At 48.1% G+C, this 19002-nt stretch overlaps 1 protein-coding gene and 1 pseudogene across 9 annotated transcripts in view; both read left to right on the forward strand.

Annotated features, from left to right (window-relative positions):
* The window catches only part of LOC120387739 (heterochromatin protein 1-binding protein 3), a 94702-nt gene that overhangs the window by 62338 nt on the left and 13362 nt on the right, over positions 1–19002 (forward strand). For all 9 annotated transcript variants that reach the window (XM_039508813.1, XM_039508815.1, XM_039508810.1 and 6 more), the window contains 3 exons: positions 10223–10377; positions 12852–12942; positions 13675–13834. In XM_039508813.1, the coding sequence (XP_039364747.1) occupies positions 10223–10377; positions 12852–12942; positions 13675–13834 (406 nt within the window). The remainder of the gene's footprint in view (positions 1–10222; positions 10378–12851; positions 12943–13674; positions 13835–19002) is intronic.
* LOC120387740 lies at positions 5368–6088 on the forward strand (annotated as a pseudogene).

A 19002-nucleotide genomic window follows, 5' to 3' on the forward strand; every position in this document is an offset into this window, starting at 1 on the left:
CCCATCCTATCCCCCACTCCCCTTCCCCCTCCAGTTTCAAAACCTGTCCCTGCCAGGGCACTGAAGCTTGTCCTTTCGGCTCTTATGAGACCACCATTTGAACCCTTGGTCTTCTGCTGTCTCCTCCATCTTTCTTTGAAAAGTTGCCTCCTTGACAGCGATTACCTTGGCTAGAAGGGGAGAGAAGGTTGGGGTCCTTATGGCACACCTACCTCATACAATTTTTCATAAAGACAAGGTTCTTCGAGTGCTTGCTCATGTTCATTCCATTGTAGGTATGTGTGCTTGCCACATGCACCAGTGCCAGAAGTTTTTCCCTCAGTAGTATCCGTAGGGGACCGGCTCTGGTGTCCTCTAGAGTGGTGTGTGTATGCTGGTATAAGGGGCACCGCTGGCTTCCCCCGCCCCCTTCAGTTCTTTTTTAACCGCCAGTGATGGTGCTGGAATATTCCCTTGCTGCAGCAAGCTTTACCTTGTTGTACAGTTAGTGTTCCTATTTGTGATTATACTGTATATAGTTGTTAGTGTTTTTCAGTTTAGTTTTTAATAGTTCCCTTAATGTTTAGTGTAGAAATAGTCCCCTACAGGACTTAGCCTAGGGATGGGATATGCCCCAGTCCCCAGACTTCGAGCCTTCTGACTGCTACAAAAAACCTCTGCCTGTCAGTGATCCCTACCAAAGCTGTCTGAAGTGCTTGAGGGAAATCCACGTAAATGACAAGTGTTGCATCTGTAAAAGTTTCATGCTGCGCACCAAAAAGGAGCAGGACATTCAGCTTCAAGCACTCCTTTTGGAGTTGTCCCCTGCACTAGCCTCCAAGCTGGCCAGATTGGACTCCACCCTGAGCACTGCCATGTCAGTGCAGTGTGTGCCACCAACCTCTGGGACCTCCCCATTCCCAGCGCCGGATAAGAATCAGAAAAAGCTTGGGAGAGGGCAGTATCATCTATCCCGTAAGAGGAAGAAGAGAGCCGGAGGTGAGCAAAGACCTTGGTGAGGCGACTCACCACCTCCAGCCTGTAGCCAGGCTCTAGTGTCCACAGAGCTATCGAGCTTCCTCTGAGACCTGCCTGCCATGCCAGGAAACGGCCCTTACACCTTCCAGGCTGCTCCAGCCTTCTGTTGCTGCTGACGCCTGCCAGTGAGGTTGCCCGTTCTAGGGGCAAACCCACCATGGGGCCTTTTTTAGTGATCTCTGACTCCGCAGCACCGATCTCTGGCGGCATCCTGCCAGCAGTCTCCAGAGCAATGTCGCCGGCCCTCCAATATGAGTGGATTACCTGCCAGAGTTCCCGGCTCCACTCCCTGGACTCTAGGCGCCGCTGTCTGGGATCCCAATGTTCATCACCAGCTGTCTGGCAGAGACTGACAGAGGTGAGTTGCCAGTCCCCAGAGGCCCAGCACCGGTCCCCATAGCATCTGCATCACCCTCCAGACTCGCAGCGCCGGTCTCCGGAGTCTCGTCACTAATCTCCAGATTGTCGATACAGGTCTCCAGAGGCCCATCGCTGATCTCTGGAATAGCGACGAAGGTCTCCTTGCTCCTGGTCAATAGAGAGGCACCACTCTCAGAGTGCGAGGCATTGATTGCTGCATTACCCTCACTAATCTGCCATCACCGGAGACATGGCACCAAGTGTCAACATCCCAGCACTGGTGCCCAAGAGAAGAATGTGGGGACAGCCAGCATGGAAAGTGCAGACAGGCGGAAGCAGTACCTCCTTGGTCCTGGAGACAAGTTTCTTCCTCCTCAAGCTGGGAAAGCAAAGAAGGTGCATTGCCTGTGGGCCAAATCACGCACCGGAGGCATCAGGATTCCCCTGGTACCGCCTGGCCTCTGAGGCAGTGGCCAGCTCCGTGGCAGTTCTGGAACCCTTGGGGGTTTCCTCAGATTTTTGAGTCAGTCTCAGAGATATCTGAGAAGCAGTTGGCGACAGTCTCCCACCCGCCCACTAACTCAGAGGAGGAATCAGAGCACAGTCCCCAAGAGCAGCCAGCCTCAGCTGAGGCTCCCCTGGCAGGGAAAACGGAGTTGACTGACCTGCCTATACCTAACTTCTCATCCTCTTCACCTGATGAGGTAGTAGTGATGCCTTCATCAAGAGCTACTTAAAAGTGTGGCAGTGAACTTGGGGCTAGGGGCCAAGGAGTTGTTGGAACCCTTCACCCTATTCAACATTTTGAGTGCAGCTGCCCCCTCTTAAGATGGCCTTACCCGTCTACAAGGGAGTGGTAAAACTGATCAAGGCCTTGTGGCAAACTCCCTCCTCCCTTTCCCCCATCTCCAAGCAGGTGGAGAAGAAATATTATGTCTCCAGCCAAGGGCTTTGAATACCTTTATACCCACTCCTCCCCAAGTTCGCTGGTCATATCCACGGCCAATGAGCGCGACAGACAAGGGCAACTGGGTTCGACCCCTAAGAACAAAGAGACGAAGAAGCTCAATCTCTTGGGCAGAAAAATTTTATTCAACGACCAGCTTCCAATTGAGAGTGGCCAATCACCAGGCCCTACTTGGCCACAATGATAACATTATAATGTTTTATAAACATTAATAAAATGTTTTGATTGAACCAACATTTATAAGGTAATGGGCAATAATTAGCCACGTTGGGGAAAGTAACTGTGTCAGAGGGACTGTACATAACTTGTTTGTATCAGGGTATAAAAATGTATCTCAGAGGGAGTGTGTCTCGCCTAGGGAGGAACGGAAAGTCCTGCCGTTCAATGAGCTAGTCCATTGTTACGGGCACACATATATTAGTGGTCCAGTAGAGTCTATGGGATACTAGTACCGTGCTTTGTCGACCATAAACGTAGCCTGGTGCTTTCGTACCTTGATGGATTTTGTGATCATTGGGCGGTTTGCTCAAGGTCTGCTGTGCCAGCTCTCTGCACAGAGCTGGGGCAACACCCAGGGAGAACACAGAGGAAAAACACACATGCAGCTGAACATCTAACCACATTGGTGAACCATGATCACTGATTTGGTAAGTAAGCAAGCTGTCCTCTGTAGGAATTGCGATCTAACATAACAATAAAAACAAAGCTAGAAAAAATCCCTTATCCCCTCCCCGCAAATCCCCACAAAGTTGGATGAAATTTGGACCCGCTGGATTACCAGCAGGAGAGGCCCATATGAATTTTAAAAAGACAAGGGCAAGGCAGTGGCGAGGACTGCCCTCCAAGCAGCCTCGGACGTGGTGGACTCTGCAGCCAGGACTATGGCTTCAGCCATTTCCATGAGGAGCGTGTCGTGGCTGCAATCCTCTGGGGTGTTGGTGAAAGTAAAGGAGTCAATCCAGGACCTCCTCTTCAATGGCCTGGCACTGTTTTTGGAGCAGACCATGGATTTTTATGGCCTGAAAGATTCTAGGGCTACTTTGCACTCCACCAGCTGCGTAACGAACAGGTATTTTGAGGGTGTGGTCGAGGGTGACCTTCCAACCGGTATCTTGGATCGAACACCCCTTTTGTTTTCTAACTGTTTATTGCCCTACCTCCCTGCTTGGACTTCTGTAACATCAGACCAGTGGGTGCTCAGCACTGTGGCAGGGGGGTATACCCGCCAATTCCTTTCTATCCCTCCCACCCCCGCTCCCCGTCCCTCTTCAGGGACCCTACTCATGAGCATCTGCTCGCTCAGGAGTTGCAAGGCCTCCTGTGGTTGGGGGCTGTGAAGGAAGTTCCACAGCATTTGAGAGAGAAAGGGTTTTACTCATTAAAACTTTTTATTTTATGCCCCATCCTCAACCTGCAAAGCCTCAACAAGTATCTCAAGAAGTTGAAGTTCAGCACAGTCTCCCTGGCCTCCATCATTCCCTCCCTGGATCCGGGAGACTGGTACACTGCCCTCAATCTGAAAGATGCTTACTTTCATATTTCAGTATTTCACAGCCACAGAAGGTTCCTACAATTTGTCATCGGGAACACCCACTGCGAGTTCGCAGTGCTCCCATTTGGCCTAGCGATGGCACCAAGGATATTTACAAAGTGCATGGCAGTAGTCTCAGCCTACCTCAGACGTCAGGGTATCCAGATCTACCCGTACCTTGATGACTGGCTCATCAAGGGCCGCTCCAGGAACCTTGTCCAATGCAGTTTCATGACACTGCAAGCCACCTGTCAAGCACTGGGCCTGTTGATAAACAAAATTGAACATTGGTACTGGTGCACAGGATAGAGTTTATCAATGTGGTTCTCAACTACCTAAGCCAGAGCATTCCTGCCGGAAGCCAGATTCAGGGCAATGTAAGATCTGATCGCCCAGGTCACTGCCCACCTGCTCACCACAGCCCGAGTCTGTCTCAGGCAATTAGGACACATGGTTGCATGCACTTACGTTGTCCAGCACACGAGACTCTGGCTCCAACCTCTCCAGATGTGGCTGGCATCTGTCTGCTCCTTGGCCAGAACTCAACTGGACAAACTTCTCATGGTCCTGCCGCGGATACTCACCTCGCAGCAGTGGTGGTGCAAACCGACTCCGGTGTTGGAAGGTGTGCCATTTGTGAATCCATGGCCCATGTTGTCCCTGATTTCAGATGCATCCAACCTCGGTTGGGGAGCACACCTCGGTACACTCAGAACTTAGGGGCTATAGTCTCTGCACATAAACATCAGAAAGCTCGGGGCCATCCACCTGGCTTGTGAATTGTTCCTTCCCCATCTGTCCAGTTGTGTAGTGCAGGTGCTGACAGACAATATCGCCTCTGTGTTCTGTCAACAGACAGGGAGGAGCTCAATCGTCGGCCTTTTGTCAGGAAGCTCTTCCACTGTGAGACTTCTGTATCCAGCATGCTACCCACTTGGAAGCCTCACACCTCCCGGGTGTCCGGAATATGCTGGCGGATCGCCTCAACAGGTCCTTCTTCTCTCACCTTGAGTGGTCCCTCCATTTGGAGGTCGTCAGGATGCTCTTCCAGAAGTGGGGAGCTCCCCAAGTGGACCTGTTCTCCACCAGACAAAACAGAAAATGTCACCAGTTCTGCTCTTTGCAAGGTCTTGACAGTGGCTCGCTATCCAATGCCTTCCTCCTGTCGTGGTGAGGTGTGGGATTGAATGTGAGATGCTGAAGGCTTCTGGATTGGAATTGTGTGTGAAGGGCTGGCCTTGGGCTTGTTCTCATTGGCCAGCTAATTGTGAATAGGTAGACAGGTGTGTAGAATGATAATTACCCTATGAGTTACAGCTGCAGCTGTGTGGGTTTAATTAACTAATTAGCAATTGTGATTGCTTATCATGTTGTATATAAGAGCATGCTGGGAATGAATAAAGATAGATGCATACACACACACACTCTCTCTCTCTCTCTCTCTGCTTGGACTTCGTTCCTGCTCTTGCGATGCAACAAATGGTGACCCCGATGTGATACAGACTTACAGTGCAGTGAACTAGTCAGAACAAGCTGGATCATCATTGAAACAAAACACAGTGAGAGAAGTACAGCTGTGGATGCTTCTCTTTTGAAGGTAATCATCAAAAATGAATTTAAGGAGCGTTACTCGCTGAATCCAGAGTATATAACTGATGTTGTGTATGAAAAACCTTATATCACTATTGAACTGAAACAAAATGTTTCCCAGAAGTCTGCCAAGAATGTGGATATATCTGATGTGGCTTACTACTTTGAAAAAGATGTCAAAGGTGACTCACACTACAGATAAACATCAGTGAAGAACCTCTAAAATTTGATCAAGCTCTAATCTACTATGTTGATGAAAAGCCCCCAGAGTTTTCCATGAAACGTCTGACTGCTGGTGTTATTGCAGTCATTGTAGTGGTGGTACTAGCAATTGTTGCTGGAATTATTGTACTGGTTATCACTAGGAGAAGGAGAGGAAAGTATGAGAAGGCTGAGGCAAAGGAAATGAATGAAATGCAAAGAGAACTAAACTCATAACTGAAGTCACTAGAAGACAAATCGTGAACTATCAAGAAGGCAAACAGAACTAAAACAAGATAAGTACTAGTACCACTGTTGCCAATCTTGAATGAAGATAGTGTTGGTGACCTGAATTGATAAAAAGAAAAAGAAGGACGCGCCTGAAGTCCCAGCGTCGAGCGGCCGGAAGAAAGAAAGAAGAAGAAGAAGGGGGGGGGAAAAAAAAAAAGCGCACGGCTTTCACGAGCGAGCAGCTGCTGGAGCTGGAGAAGGAATTCCACTGCAAGAAGTACCTGAGCCTGACGGAGCGCTCGCAGATCGCTCACGCCCTCAAGCTCAGCGAGGTACAGGTCAAGATCTGGTTCCAGAACCGCCACGCCAAGTGGGAACGCATCAAAGCTGGGAGCTGCAGGGCGTCCGAGCGAGCAGCTGAGAGCTGCAGGGCGTCCGAGAGAGGAGGCGTGCCTGACAAGCGGCTGGGAGCCGCAGGGAATCCGAACGAGCGGCTGGGAAGCCGCGGGACGTTCGAATCAGGGAGACGTACCTGACAAGCGGCTGGGAGCCGCAGGGCATCTGACAAGGGAGGCACAGCAACATCCCCGAAACATTACTAGCAGAGAGAGAAGCAGACCTGGTGCAGCTGAATCTCCGGGTTCAAGCAGTCCTAAATATTCAAGCTTTACAGACTGCCTTAGAAAGAGAAAAGTCAAAAGTGAATAACCTTCAAAAGCAGGTTGCGGCAGCCACAGTAGATGCAGCACATAACCGTCGTCATTATAGAGCTGCTGTTCTTGAGCTGAGTGAAATTAAGAAGGAGCTATAAGCCAAAGAACTGCTTGTCCAAACCCTTCAGGCTGAAGCAGACAAACTACACGCTATTATTGAATGTGCTCATGCCTCTTTTAAGGCGCTCCTTTTAAGACAAAAAGGGGGGATTTGCAGTGAGCGGGCAGACGCCTTGGATAAGACGCCTGCCGCTCGGTTGCTGCAAGCTCTTTACGTGCTTAATTGGTTACATCTTGGTAAAAACAGCCAGGTGCCCCCCGCGATTAAACATGTCAGCAGGATGACTGGGGAAGAGCAGGGTGCGGCCCCCCGACCCTCGGTCAAATGGTTTGATTATCAGCAGCAAATATGGAAAGGACCAGTTGACTTGCTAACGTGGGGCAGGGGTTATGTGTGTGTTGCCACTGATGCGGGTCCCAGGTGGATGCCAGCGAGGTGGGTCCGGCCTTGGTTGCGTCCTCCGGAGTGACGGAAGGCAGATGCGGAGGAGCCTCACGAGACGCGCTCAGATGTCGCGGAACCAGAGCCCCCGGAGGAGAGCTGTTTGTTAGCTCTGCCAGGACTTTTTCTGTCTGATCCTCCATGAATGAATTACTCACTTGAGATGATTTTTTGTGTTTGAAAGAAAATCTGTGTGGTACCATGCAATTATTATTTAGAACTAAGATTTATGTTTTATGTTCCTTGTTATGTTTTGTGTTGTCTGTTTTCTGGCCAGAATTGTTGTTGTATTGTCATGTGGTTTAATGTTTTTTCCTTAAGACCCCCCACCTCCCTCAGTGTCAGTTTGATCACCTGACATCTGAGGGATGTTTCAAAAAAAAAAAAAAAAGGGGGGGGGGTCCTGCAGAGGTTACATCATTTGTTTATTGTGTTTTGTTTTGTTCGTTTGATGTTTTTGAAATTATATGTTAAGGATTGAATGGTCATATAGGTTGATCTTATAAAGCTTTAATTTTTTGTTTATGATAGGTTATAATGTTATGCTGTTATGAGTTGCAAATGTTTTATGAATAACATAATATTTGATTAAGATAGATTGTGGTGTTATGCTGTTATAAGTTGAAAATGTTTGGTGAATGTTTTTATTTTGTTTTCCTTTTCCCTTTTCTTTTGATTGTAAATAAAGGGGGGAGATGTGGGATTGAATGTGAGATGCTGAAGGCTTCTGGATTGGAATTGTGTGTGAAGGGCTGGCCTTGGGCTTGTTCTCATTGGCCAGCTAATTGTGAATAGGTAGACAGGTGTGTAGAATGATAATTACCCTATGAGTTACAGCTGCGGCTGTGTGGGTTTAATTAACTAATTAGCAATTGTGATTGCTTATCATGTTGTATATAAGAGCATGCTGGGAATGAATAAAGATGGATGCATACACACACACTCTCTCTCTCTGCTTGGACTTCGTTCCTGCTCTTGCGATGCAACAGTCAGGTGACCTGATGTATGCCTTTCCACCAGTCCCACTGATCGGCCCATGGCCCTCTTGAAGATCAAGAGGGACAAAGCATGAATCATTATGATCATCCCGGCTTGACCACGCCAGCATTGGTTCAGCATGCTCATGGACTTAGCAGTGGCAGCCCCGTGGGCACTTCCCAGCTGCCCAGACCTGCTCTCTCACAATCACTGACCATTACTGCACCCAAACCTCACCTCTCTCCACCTTGCAGCGTGGTTGCTGAGTGGCTGAATCCCAAGAAGCAAGTCTGCTCTAGTCAGGAGTAGAAGGTCCTCTTGGAAAGCAGAAAACCCTCTACCAGGGTGACATACCTGGCAAAGTGGAAGCGCTTTTTCTGCTGGGCATTGGAATGGAATAGCTCTCTAATCCAATCATCTCTACAATCCATCCTAAATTATCTGCTTCACTTAAAGCACCAGGGCCTGCCTTGTTTATCGATGATATGGCCACTAAGCGTACCTTCAGCCTTCCACCCTCGTGTCCAGAGTAGATCAGTATTCTCACATGAGATGATGATGATCAGGTTCCTGAAAGGCTTATTCCAGACCCAGTTCCCCAGTGGGATTTTAACCCAATTGTCTCTAGACTCACTGGCTGTCCCTTCGAACCTCTGGCTTCCTGCTCCTTTTCACATTTGTCATAGAAGGTTGTGTTCCTTGTAGCTATTACCTCGGTGAGGTGAGTCTCCAAGGTTAAAGCCCTGGTGTCTGAGCTCCCGTACGCAGTGTTCTACAAGGACAAGGTCCAACTGCATCCCCATCCAGCATTCCTGCGTGTGATGTTGCAATTCCATGTCAACCAGGATATCTTCCTCCCCATGTTCTGTTCAAAGCCTCACGTGTCCAAAGAGGAGAGGCATCTGCACATCCTAGATGTCAGATGTGCCCAGGCTTTCTACCTGTAGCGCACCAAGCCCTTCTGGTGTCTTCTCAGAGGATTTCGGCCTGGATCACCACCTGCATCCATATTTGCCACCCATTATGCTCTCAGTTGGAGGTACAGGTGCAGGCATGGACCAATGGACACTGCTATTGAAAAATTTCCAGTCCCGGGTGCACATTGCACGCCCACACTAAATACCCATAGAGCAGGGGTCAGCAACCGGTTGATCGCAATCGACTAGTTGATCCTGGAGACTCTCCCAGTCGATTGTGATCTCCGGTGGTGCATCGGGTCTGCCACTAAGGCAGGCTCCCTTCCTGCCCCAGCCCCACGCCGCTCCCAGAAGTGGCCAGCAGCCCAACACGCCTCCGTTGCCTTTGGGGAAGTGTGGGGGCAGGAGTCTCTGCACGCTGCTCCTGCCTGCAAGCACTGCCCCACAGCTCCCATTGGGGAACTATGGCCAATGGGAGCTGTGGAGGGCAGTCCCTGCAGAGAGGGGCAGCATGTGGAGCTACATGCCCCCTCCCGAAGGGCTGCAGGGGTGCGTTGGCCCATTGCGGTAGTGGGGTGGGGCTGGGACCACCCAAGGTAAGTGCCTCCCCCTTCAATGGGCAGGTTCTGAATGGCTCTGCACCATTAGGACCAGGATTAGCATAAATAAAGCAGGACAAGCATTTGTCTTCCATCACCCAACCTACAGCCTCCTGGAGCCAGCAGCCTGTGCCCCTCATGCACCCCTGCCCCAGCCCTGAGCCCCCTCTCAGAGCCAGCACCCCATACCCCCTCCTGCACCCCAACACTCTTTGCCAGCCCAGAGCCCCCTCCTGCACCCATACTCCCTCCCAGAGCTTGCACCCCTCACGCCCTCCTGCACCCCAGCCCCGGGCTCAGCCTGGAGCTCCCTCCCACACTGCGAACCCCTCAGCCCCAGCCCAGAGCCCGTACCCCCTCCTGAACCCCATCCCCTGCCCCAGCCTGCTGAAAGTGAGTGAGGGTGGGGGAGGGATGGAGTGAGCGGGGAAGGGGCGGGGTAGATCCTGGGTTGCCCTTAAATTCAAAAAGTGTAAGGTTGGAGACCACTGCCATAGAGACTACACATCTTGCAGAACTCCAGTTACTATAAGTAACTTTTGTTTCAACAACGAGGCCATCCTACAGCCCTAGTCCCTGTTCTGATTTTAGATATATTTTGAAAAATATATTTCAGAGAAGTACCTCCACATCCACTCCAGAGCAGCAAGTCAAGCTAGAAGACATCCTTCCGTTGGCATTCACCCGCCTTTGTGAACCTAAGGAAGCTTCATACAGCCTGATCAAAAAATATGTGTCTCAGTATTACCCCAAACTGAAGGTGGATGTAAGGTAGGTGCAGGTGGTACATTTTGGTAATGGGTGTCTCTCACTGTTTTTGAAACACTAATTTCCGTTGGTTTTCCCTCTTCTGCTCTTTTAAAGAGACTGTAGATGGCATTTTTAGCTCAACCTTGTAATATCCTCCTAGAAGCAGAGAATAAAATGCTTTTTCCTGTGACTTTTTTTCTTTGTGACCCATATGAAACTCCTGATCCCTAAGGTAGCATTGTTCATATTGCACATCCACCAGTAACATAAATGTAATCCCTTTAGTTTTTGGGATATGAATATTTACAGGTTTCCTCTTGGCATCTTATTCCACTTCCTTTTTTATGCTTTAAAGGGCACACAGCCTGCCAGCTAGTTCACCCATGTGGGTGGTTTCAAAAAATATGATGTTGTGTACAGTCTTTTAATTTGTGAACGTAAAGAGACTTCTGTCCATTGACTGATTGGTGGGTAAGTCACCCACCTTGTCCTGTCAACAAATTTGCTTTACAGTTGAGTCAAACTTTTAAATTGAAACATGAAATTTGATCTTTTCTAGATAAAACTGTAGAACCAGAAGACAATGTCAATTCACCTTTAAATAATGTCCATTACTCCTTGCTCATGTCACTTGCTGATAGTTACTCTCATGCCCTGTGTAAAGTGTCAGAATTGCTAACATAGTTCCTATTTTTAAGAAAGGGGGAAAAAAGTGATCCGAGTAACTATAGGCCTGTTAGTTTGACATCTGTAGTATGTAAGGTCTTGGAAAAATTTTTGAAGGAGAAAGTAGTTAAGGACATTGAGGTCAATGGTAATTGGGACAAAAATGCAACTGGTTTTACAAAAGGTAGATCATGCCAAACCAACCTGATCTCCTTCTTTGAGAAGGTAACAGATTTTTTTAGACAAAGGAAATGCAGTGGATCTAATTTACCTCGATTTCAGTAAGACATTTGATAGGTTTCACATGGGGAATTATTAGTTAAATTAGGAAAAGATGGAGATCAATATGAATATTGAAAGGTGGATAAGGAACTGGTTAAAGGGGAGACTACAACGGGTCGTACTGAAAGGTGAACTGTCAGGCTGGAAGGAGGTTACTAGTGGAGTTCCTCAGGGATCAGTTTTGGGACCAATCTTATTTAACCTTTTTATTACTGACCTTGGCACAAAAAGCGGGAATGTGCTAATAAAGTTTGCAGATGACACAAAGCTGGGAGGTATTGCTAACACAGAGAAGGACTGGGATATCATACAGGAAGATCTGGATGACCTTGTAAACTGGAGTAATAGTAATAGGATGAAATTTAATAATGAAAAGTGCAAGGTCATGCATTTAGAGATTCATAACAAGAATTTTAGTTATAAATTGGGGACACATCAGTTGGAAGTAACAGAGGAGGAGAAAGACCTTGGAGTATTGGTTGATCACAGGATGACCCTGAGCCGCCAATGTGATATGGCCGTTAAAAAAGCTAATGCAGTTTTAGGATGCATCAAGCAAGGTATTTCCAGCAAAGATAAAGAGGTGTTAGTACCGTTATATACGGCACTGGTGAGACCTCATCTGGAATACTGTGTGCAGTTCTGGTCTCCCTTGTTTAAGAAGGATGAATTCAAACTGGAACAGGTTCAGAGACGGGCTACTAGGATGATCCGAGGAATGGAAAACCTGTCTTATGAAAGGAGACTCAAAGAGCTTGGCTTGTTTAGCCTAACCAAAAGAAGGTTATGGGGGGATATGATTGCTCTTTATAAATATATCAGAGGGATTAATATTAGGCAGGGAGAGGAATTATTTAAGCTTAGTACCAATGTGGACACAAGGACAAATGGATATAAACTGGACACTAGGAAGTTTAGACTTGAAATTAGACGAAGGTTTCTAACCATTAGAGGAGTGAAGTTCCGGAACAGCCTTCTAAGGGGAGTGGTGGGGGCAAAAGACATATCTGGCTTTAAGACTAAGCTTGATAAATTTATGGAGGGGATCGTATGATGGGATAGCCTAATTTTGGCAATTAATTTGGCAATTGATGTTTGATTATCAGCAGGTAAGTATGCCCAGTGGTCTGTGATTGGATGTTAGATGGGTTGGGATCTGAGTTACTAAAGAGAATTCTTTCCTGGGTGCTGGCTTGCCCACATGCTCAGGGTTTAACTGATCGCCATATTTGGGGTCGGGAAGGAATTTTCCTCCAGGGCAGATTGGCAGAGGCCCTGGAGGTTTTTTGCCTTCCTCTGCAGCATGGGGCACGGGTCACTTTCTGGAGGATTCTCTGCAGCTTGAGGTCTTCAAACCACAATTTGAGGACTTCAGTAACTCAGACATAAGTTAGGGGTTTGTTATTGAAGTGGATGTGTGAGATTCTGTGGCCTGCATTGTGCAGGAAGTCAGACTAGATCATAATGGTCCCTTCTGACCTTAAAGTCTATGAGTCTGAGTCATTTCTCCACCTCCTCTTTAAAGTTATATTGCCCATCTTTTTCAGACCCCAGCTGTTGAAGAATGCCCTGCAGAGAGCAGTAGAGAAGGGCCAGTTAGAGCAGATCACAGGCAAAGGAGCTTCTGGAACATTCCAGGTCAGAGGCCAGAGTTAGTCTTACTTCACCTTCTGTTGTTGTTTATACCATACATAATCCTTCTATTTTCTCCCCCATCAGCAGTTCTCAGATGGTGGAATATTCGGATTCTTAGGTTGGTCTACATTTTTGGAGCTGGACACCTAGCTATTCTTGCTGAGATTTATAGCCTGTTTGTTGTCAGTAGTGCTCCACATACTGCTTCAGCTCTGACTCACTAGAGTGATGAGCATGGTGGTGGAGTAAGTTTTTGGTTTGGGTTGGTTTTTTTTAACATAAATACTTTTGCTAGGTGTGTGCATCTGTCCCACCCATGGCAGAGGCATAAGGAAGTCTAAAGCCAATGGCTGTCTGTGGGATGGAGGAAGGTCATGGCATGTTAATTTGCCTGTGGTGTTAGTTTCTTCAGCTCAATATAAATCCTAGGACTGGACAGGACCACGAGAGCTCATCTAGTCCAGTTCCCTGCACTCAGAACAGTACTGAGTATATTAAAAAATATATCTACTGTGCATCTTGGAGATGGGACAGTGGCTCCAATAAATAGCATTTCTGGCCAATTGACTAAAAAAAATCTGTCTTCTCCTCGTGGGTGGGAAGGAAGTATTCCCTGTGCAGCGTTTTAATGTAAATCGTATTTGTGCTAATGCACCTGGTGCAGAGGAGTCTTATCCCGAGCTGGTTTGGGAGAATTTTGTCTTGATTGCTTTTCTCTTCCTCCTTGGAAAATAGCTGAAGAAATCAGGGGAGAAGCCCCTACTTGGTGGGAGTCTGATGGAAGATGCCATCCTGTCTGCTATTGCTGCCATGAATGAACCGAAGACTTGCTCCACCACAGCTCTGAAGAAGTATGTCCTGGAAAACCACCCAGGGACCAACTCCAACTTCCAGGGTATGACTCCAAATCTACATAGCTGTTAGTTTCACAGAGACTAAGTGAGGAGTCCCAAAAGCCACAGAATTCTCTATACTCCCTGTTAAAAATGTACTGTTTTACTTACCAGAGGCCAGGCAGCTGCTTAGCACTATCCTGTGTGAAAGAAGCACACTACAGAGATTCACAGGATTTTAAAGTCCCATTATGTCCATTGAGTTCCAAGGCTTATAGCAGCCTGGTCCATCTCTGAACCATAATGGATTCTTGGGTCATCTTGTTCTAAAGCCCATTTCTAGAGGAGGAAAATAGTTTATTAAAGCAGTCTTAGTCTAGATAGTCCATTCTTATTTGTCTTAAGCCAGTTGAATTGATCTTTTTTGACAGAGTCCTGTGGCACCTTATAGACTAACAGACTTATTGGAGCATAAGCTTTCGTGGGTGAATACCCACTTTGTCAGATGAATGTAGTGGAAATTTCCAGAGGCAGGTATAATCTAGACTGATTCTTGCCTGCATGTTTATACTTGCCTCTGGAAATTTCCACTACATTCATCTGACAAAGTGGGTATTCACCCACGAAAGCTTATGCTCCAGTACGTCTGTTAGTCTATAAGGTGCCACAGGACTCTGTCGCTTTTTACAGATCCAGACTAACACAGCTACCCTTCTGATACTTGATCTTTTTTGTTACTTCTGGAAAAATTCTTGGAGACTATAGCTCAACAAAATAAATTCAGTTCCAAATTTACTTCCTACCTGGAGATGTTGCACAATCCTAGCCCTTGAAGCACCCATGCCCCACCTTGAGCAGTTTGCTTGTTTGTGCTTCCCCCACTTCTCCATAGTTTATAATCTTAAGTCAGATAGATAACTGCTTGAGGCAGAGACTGTGTTAGTTGTATTTGAAAGAGGCATAGCACATCTTGGTTGCCAGAAACAAAATAAATATCTTTTCATGGGATATTATAATTTATTGTGACTTGTAAACCATTCTATATTAAGAGTAGTGGTGATGCCTTAGGGACTCAAAGGTAGATTTCTTTTCTAACCGTTCACTTGCAGAGGAATTACAGTATGTGGTGTTGATCTGAGCACGTCTGGACAGTGTGATTGTTTCCCCTGTGCTGGCAGTCATATGAAGCAGATGCAACTCACTGCCAGACCCAGAAGCAAATCTCCAGGCACATTGGCATTTTTGGTTCTTTGTTTCAAAATTTTTGTGATGCTTGGTGTCTTCTTGTAATGCTTACAGGAGACAGGGCCACGGATAGCACAGCTCATCTGCATCAGCATAATCAAATCTTTGATTCAGGGCTCTCTCATCCATAAGGGGGCCTAGCAATGAGGGCAAAAGGGGTTTGACTAAGGCTACAGAGATCACAATGTCAGGTTCTTTTTCAGGTAGCGTCCATGGGTGTTCCACTATAGATATGCTTGCGTCCCTGTGCTGCTGATCAGCGAACAATCCACTGCCTTTTCAGTTCCTTCTTTCCATCTGTGGTGGTCGCTGGAACACTCATATCTCTTGCTCAGCAAGTGATCCCGGTAGTGGTAGTCTTCCTGTAAATAGATTGTAGATAAGTGTAAATACTTAGTTAGCATAAGTATAGTAGTAGTTTAGTTTTCTGGTAAGCACCTGCCCTGTGGGGCTTTCCCACCTGAGCCCCAGGACATGCTTCGGTCCCAGGGCTCCAAATTGTGTGGCGTGCCACAAGCACATTCCAGTTAGTGACCCTCACAAGAGCTCTTTAAAGTGCCTTGGAAGGGGTCATATCCAAGATGAGTGCAGATCTATAGGAACTTCAAACCAAAAAAGAGAGAGACAATCAATTAAAATTCCTACTTATGGAGGCAGCACTCCATCCCACTTCAGAGTGGCAGCCTGATCCAGCACTGAGCGCTTCCTCTACCAGGAGCACGCCAACGGCCATTCAGCATAGCATGGGCTCCCTAGTGCCGGCCTTCTCCCGACACTGGCATGCTTCTTCAGCACCCAAGAAGTCAGCGACAATTACACAGTACCTCTTGGGAAACGAAGTCTGAACGAGGGCATTCCCCCTGGAGAAATATTATGGAGAGAGTGCGAAATGTGGTGGTCCACTCTCAGTTGGCTGCAATTCAACTGGCTCCGTTGACTCTGGCCTTGGAAAGGGAGGCATCGAATCCAATACTCCCCACGTAGGGTGAGCCAAGGAGGGGACACACCCCTGGCAGCAATATTGATGCAGATGTGTACGAGGCAGTGCAGAACCTCCTAACTCTCCCGGCACCACCTTCCTTCCAGGCCTCAGTTCAGGGGACAAGTCAGGCTCCGCAGGGGCAAGCCCGCGATGATGGCAAGGCACTACCCCCCATCCCGCTCGTAGTCAGGAGACTCAGCAGCAAGGCCACGCTCACCACACCGGTGCCACATCTCCATTGTGGCAGGATTATTTGGTGCCATGAGGTGCGGCACTGCCCTGGTTGCCTAGAAGCGGGTCCTCAGTCTCCGAATTGCAGGTGGAATCATATGCCTTGTGAGGGACTGGCCCCCAGGCAAATCAGAGACTCCACATTGATATGGCCTCAGTGGATGATGTGAACCCCTTGGCTGCACATGGTCCAGGGCTCCCATGGGGGACATTCATTCTCTGCACTCTCTTGAGATGAGGGCATCCCCATTGGAAAGAGGATCTGTTCCTGGTGCAGAAATCAAGGACACTCAAGCCACACTGGCAGGAGACCCACCAGGGCCAGAGGAGGTACAGGCACCGGTGGCAGTCCAGGCCACTTTCTCATCTTCTCCTGACAAGGTATTGATGGGTATGGCCATAGTCCCGATGCAGGATGATACCAGGAGCTCCTGTGTAAGATGGCTCAGAACCTTAACTTCCACGTGGAGGAGATTGCTGAGTCAGCCCTGGCTTTGGTAGACATTTTGACTTCAGGGCCAGCAAGAGTTGCCTTGCCCCTGAACAAGGCCATCCTACAGCCTATAAGGGTGTTGTGGCAGACCCTGGCCTCTGTCCAGCCTACGGCCAAACGGGTGGAGAGGAAGTATTTCATCTCCCATAAGGATTATGAACATCTGTACGCTCATCCTCCACTGGGCTTCTTGGTTGTTGCTGTGGCCAACAAGAAGGAGAGGTAATGGCAGCAGGGTCCATCACGAAGGCTAAAGAGGAGGCCAAAAAGCTGGACTTCCTTGGGGGGAAAATTTACTCTATGGGGGCCTCCAGCTAAGAATTGCAAGTCACCAGGCTCTATTTAGTCACTACAATTTTAATTCCTGGTCGGCGATCCAGAAATTCAAAGAGCTCCTGACATCTGAATAGGGCAGAGTTTATGGCCATGGCAGAAGAGGGCAGGTCCATAGCCCTCCAAGTGGTCCTAGATGCTGCAGATGCAGCAGCCCAGGTGATGGCCACCGGAGTTGTAATGAGGAAAAGTTCCTGGCTTCAGTTGTCGGGCCTCCCCTATGAAGTCCAGCAGAAGTTCAGGACCTCCTGTTCGAAGGGCGATCCTTCCTTATTTTCCGAACAAACAGATGCCTGGCTGCATAGCCTAAAAGAAATCATTGGGCCTCCACAGTCTGAGCCCATCCCAGAAATACTATAAGCTGCAGCCCATCGGCTGTTTTTTACCAGTCCCACCAGAGGCAAGACTTTTAGCAGAGGAGGAATAGGGTTTCAGGAAAAGACAGGCCCCTCACTCATCTGTGGCCTCAACATCTGTGCCTGCAAAACAACCATTAGGCAATAAGCAAAACTTTTGAGGGTGCACCCGAAGATGATGCACCAGACCAGAACCTGGATCTTACCCCTATGTTTGTGGACTGTTTTGTACTACTTTTATCAGGCGCGGGGCAACATCACACGGTGCTTTGCACAGTAGTAGTGTGATACACGATGCAGTTTATTTTCTCCCCTCCTTCCAACCCCGCTACCCCATCCCTCTTCAGGGACCCTTCTCACAAAAATCTCCTGGCCCAGGAGGTGCAGTCACCCCTAAGGGTGGGGACAGTGAAGGAGGTTCCCATGGAGCTAAGAGGCAAGGGGTTTACTCCTATTACTTCCTGATCCCAAAGTCCAACAGGGATCTCAGGCCTATCCTAGACCTCAATTTCTGTAAGAACTTAAGGTTTCTGAAGTTCCGCATGGTCTCCCTGGCCTCGATTATTCCTTCCCAAGATCTGGGGGACTGGTATGCCGCCCTCAACCTAAAAGACGTGTACTTCCATATAGCTATCTTCTGAGGGCACAGAAGATACCTTCGGTTTGTGGTAAACCATAACCACTATCAATCAGTTCAGGTTCTACCCTTCGGCCTATCAGCAGCTCCAAGAGTTTTCCCAAAAATGCATGGTGGTGGTGGCAGCCTTCCTCAGGAGGAGAGGGGTGCAGGTCTATCATTATCTGGATGACTGGCGGGTAAGCAGTTGGTCCAAGGTACTAGTGGAACAACATGTGGACTTCATACTGTCTACTTTCAAGAGCCTGGGACTCCTGATCAGCGAACAGAAGTCCACCTTCATGCTGTCCAGAGGATAGAATTCATAGGAGCAGTCCTCGAGGTGAATTGGGCAAGGCCTCACTACCGCAGTGCCACTTAAGGGCCATCTCAGCTTTTGTACAAAGCCTGAAAGCGTGCCCCACCACCACAACAAAGAATTGTCTAAAGCTCCTGGGGAATATGGCCTTTTGCACATATGTGGTGCAGCATGCATGTCTCAGACTCCACCCTGTCCAACTGTGACTGGAATCAGTATACATACCAGGTGGTCACCAGCTAGACAGAGTAGTTACTCTTCCTCTGACTCTTGAAGCCCTTCAGTGGTGGCAGGATAAAGGCATAGTGTATGCCGACGTTTCCTTTGCAAGACCTGCACCTTCAGTAGAACTGGTCACAGATGCCTCGGTTATGGGCTGGGAACCCCAGCTGGGGTCTCTTAGGACACAGAGTCGCTGGACACCAGAGGAGTTACACCAGCAGATCAACAACAGGGAACTGGGGGCAGTGCACCTTGCCTGCCAAATGTTCTGCCTCAAGCTCCAAGGCAGATGTTTGTCAGTCCTCATAGACAACACCACAGCAATGTTCTGTATAAACAACAATGGGGAGCCCGATCCTCTCACCTCTACCATGAAGTGTTGAAACTCTCGGACTATTGCTTAGCCCACTCCATTCACCCAGAGGCTGCTTAT

The sequence above is a fragment of the Mauremys reevesii genome, linkage group 21, assembly GCF_016161935.1.
Source record: "Mauremys reevesii isolate NIE-2019 linkage group 21, ASM1616193v1, whole genome shotgun sequence".
NCBI lineage: Eukaryota > Metazoa > Chordata > Testudines > Geoemydidae > Mauremys > Mauremys reevesii.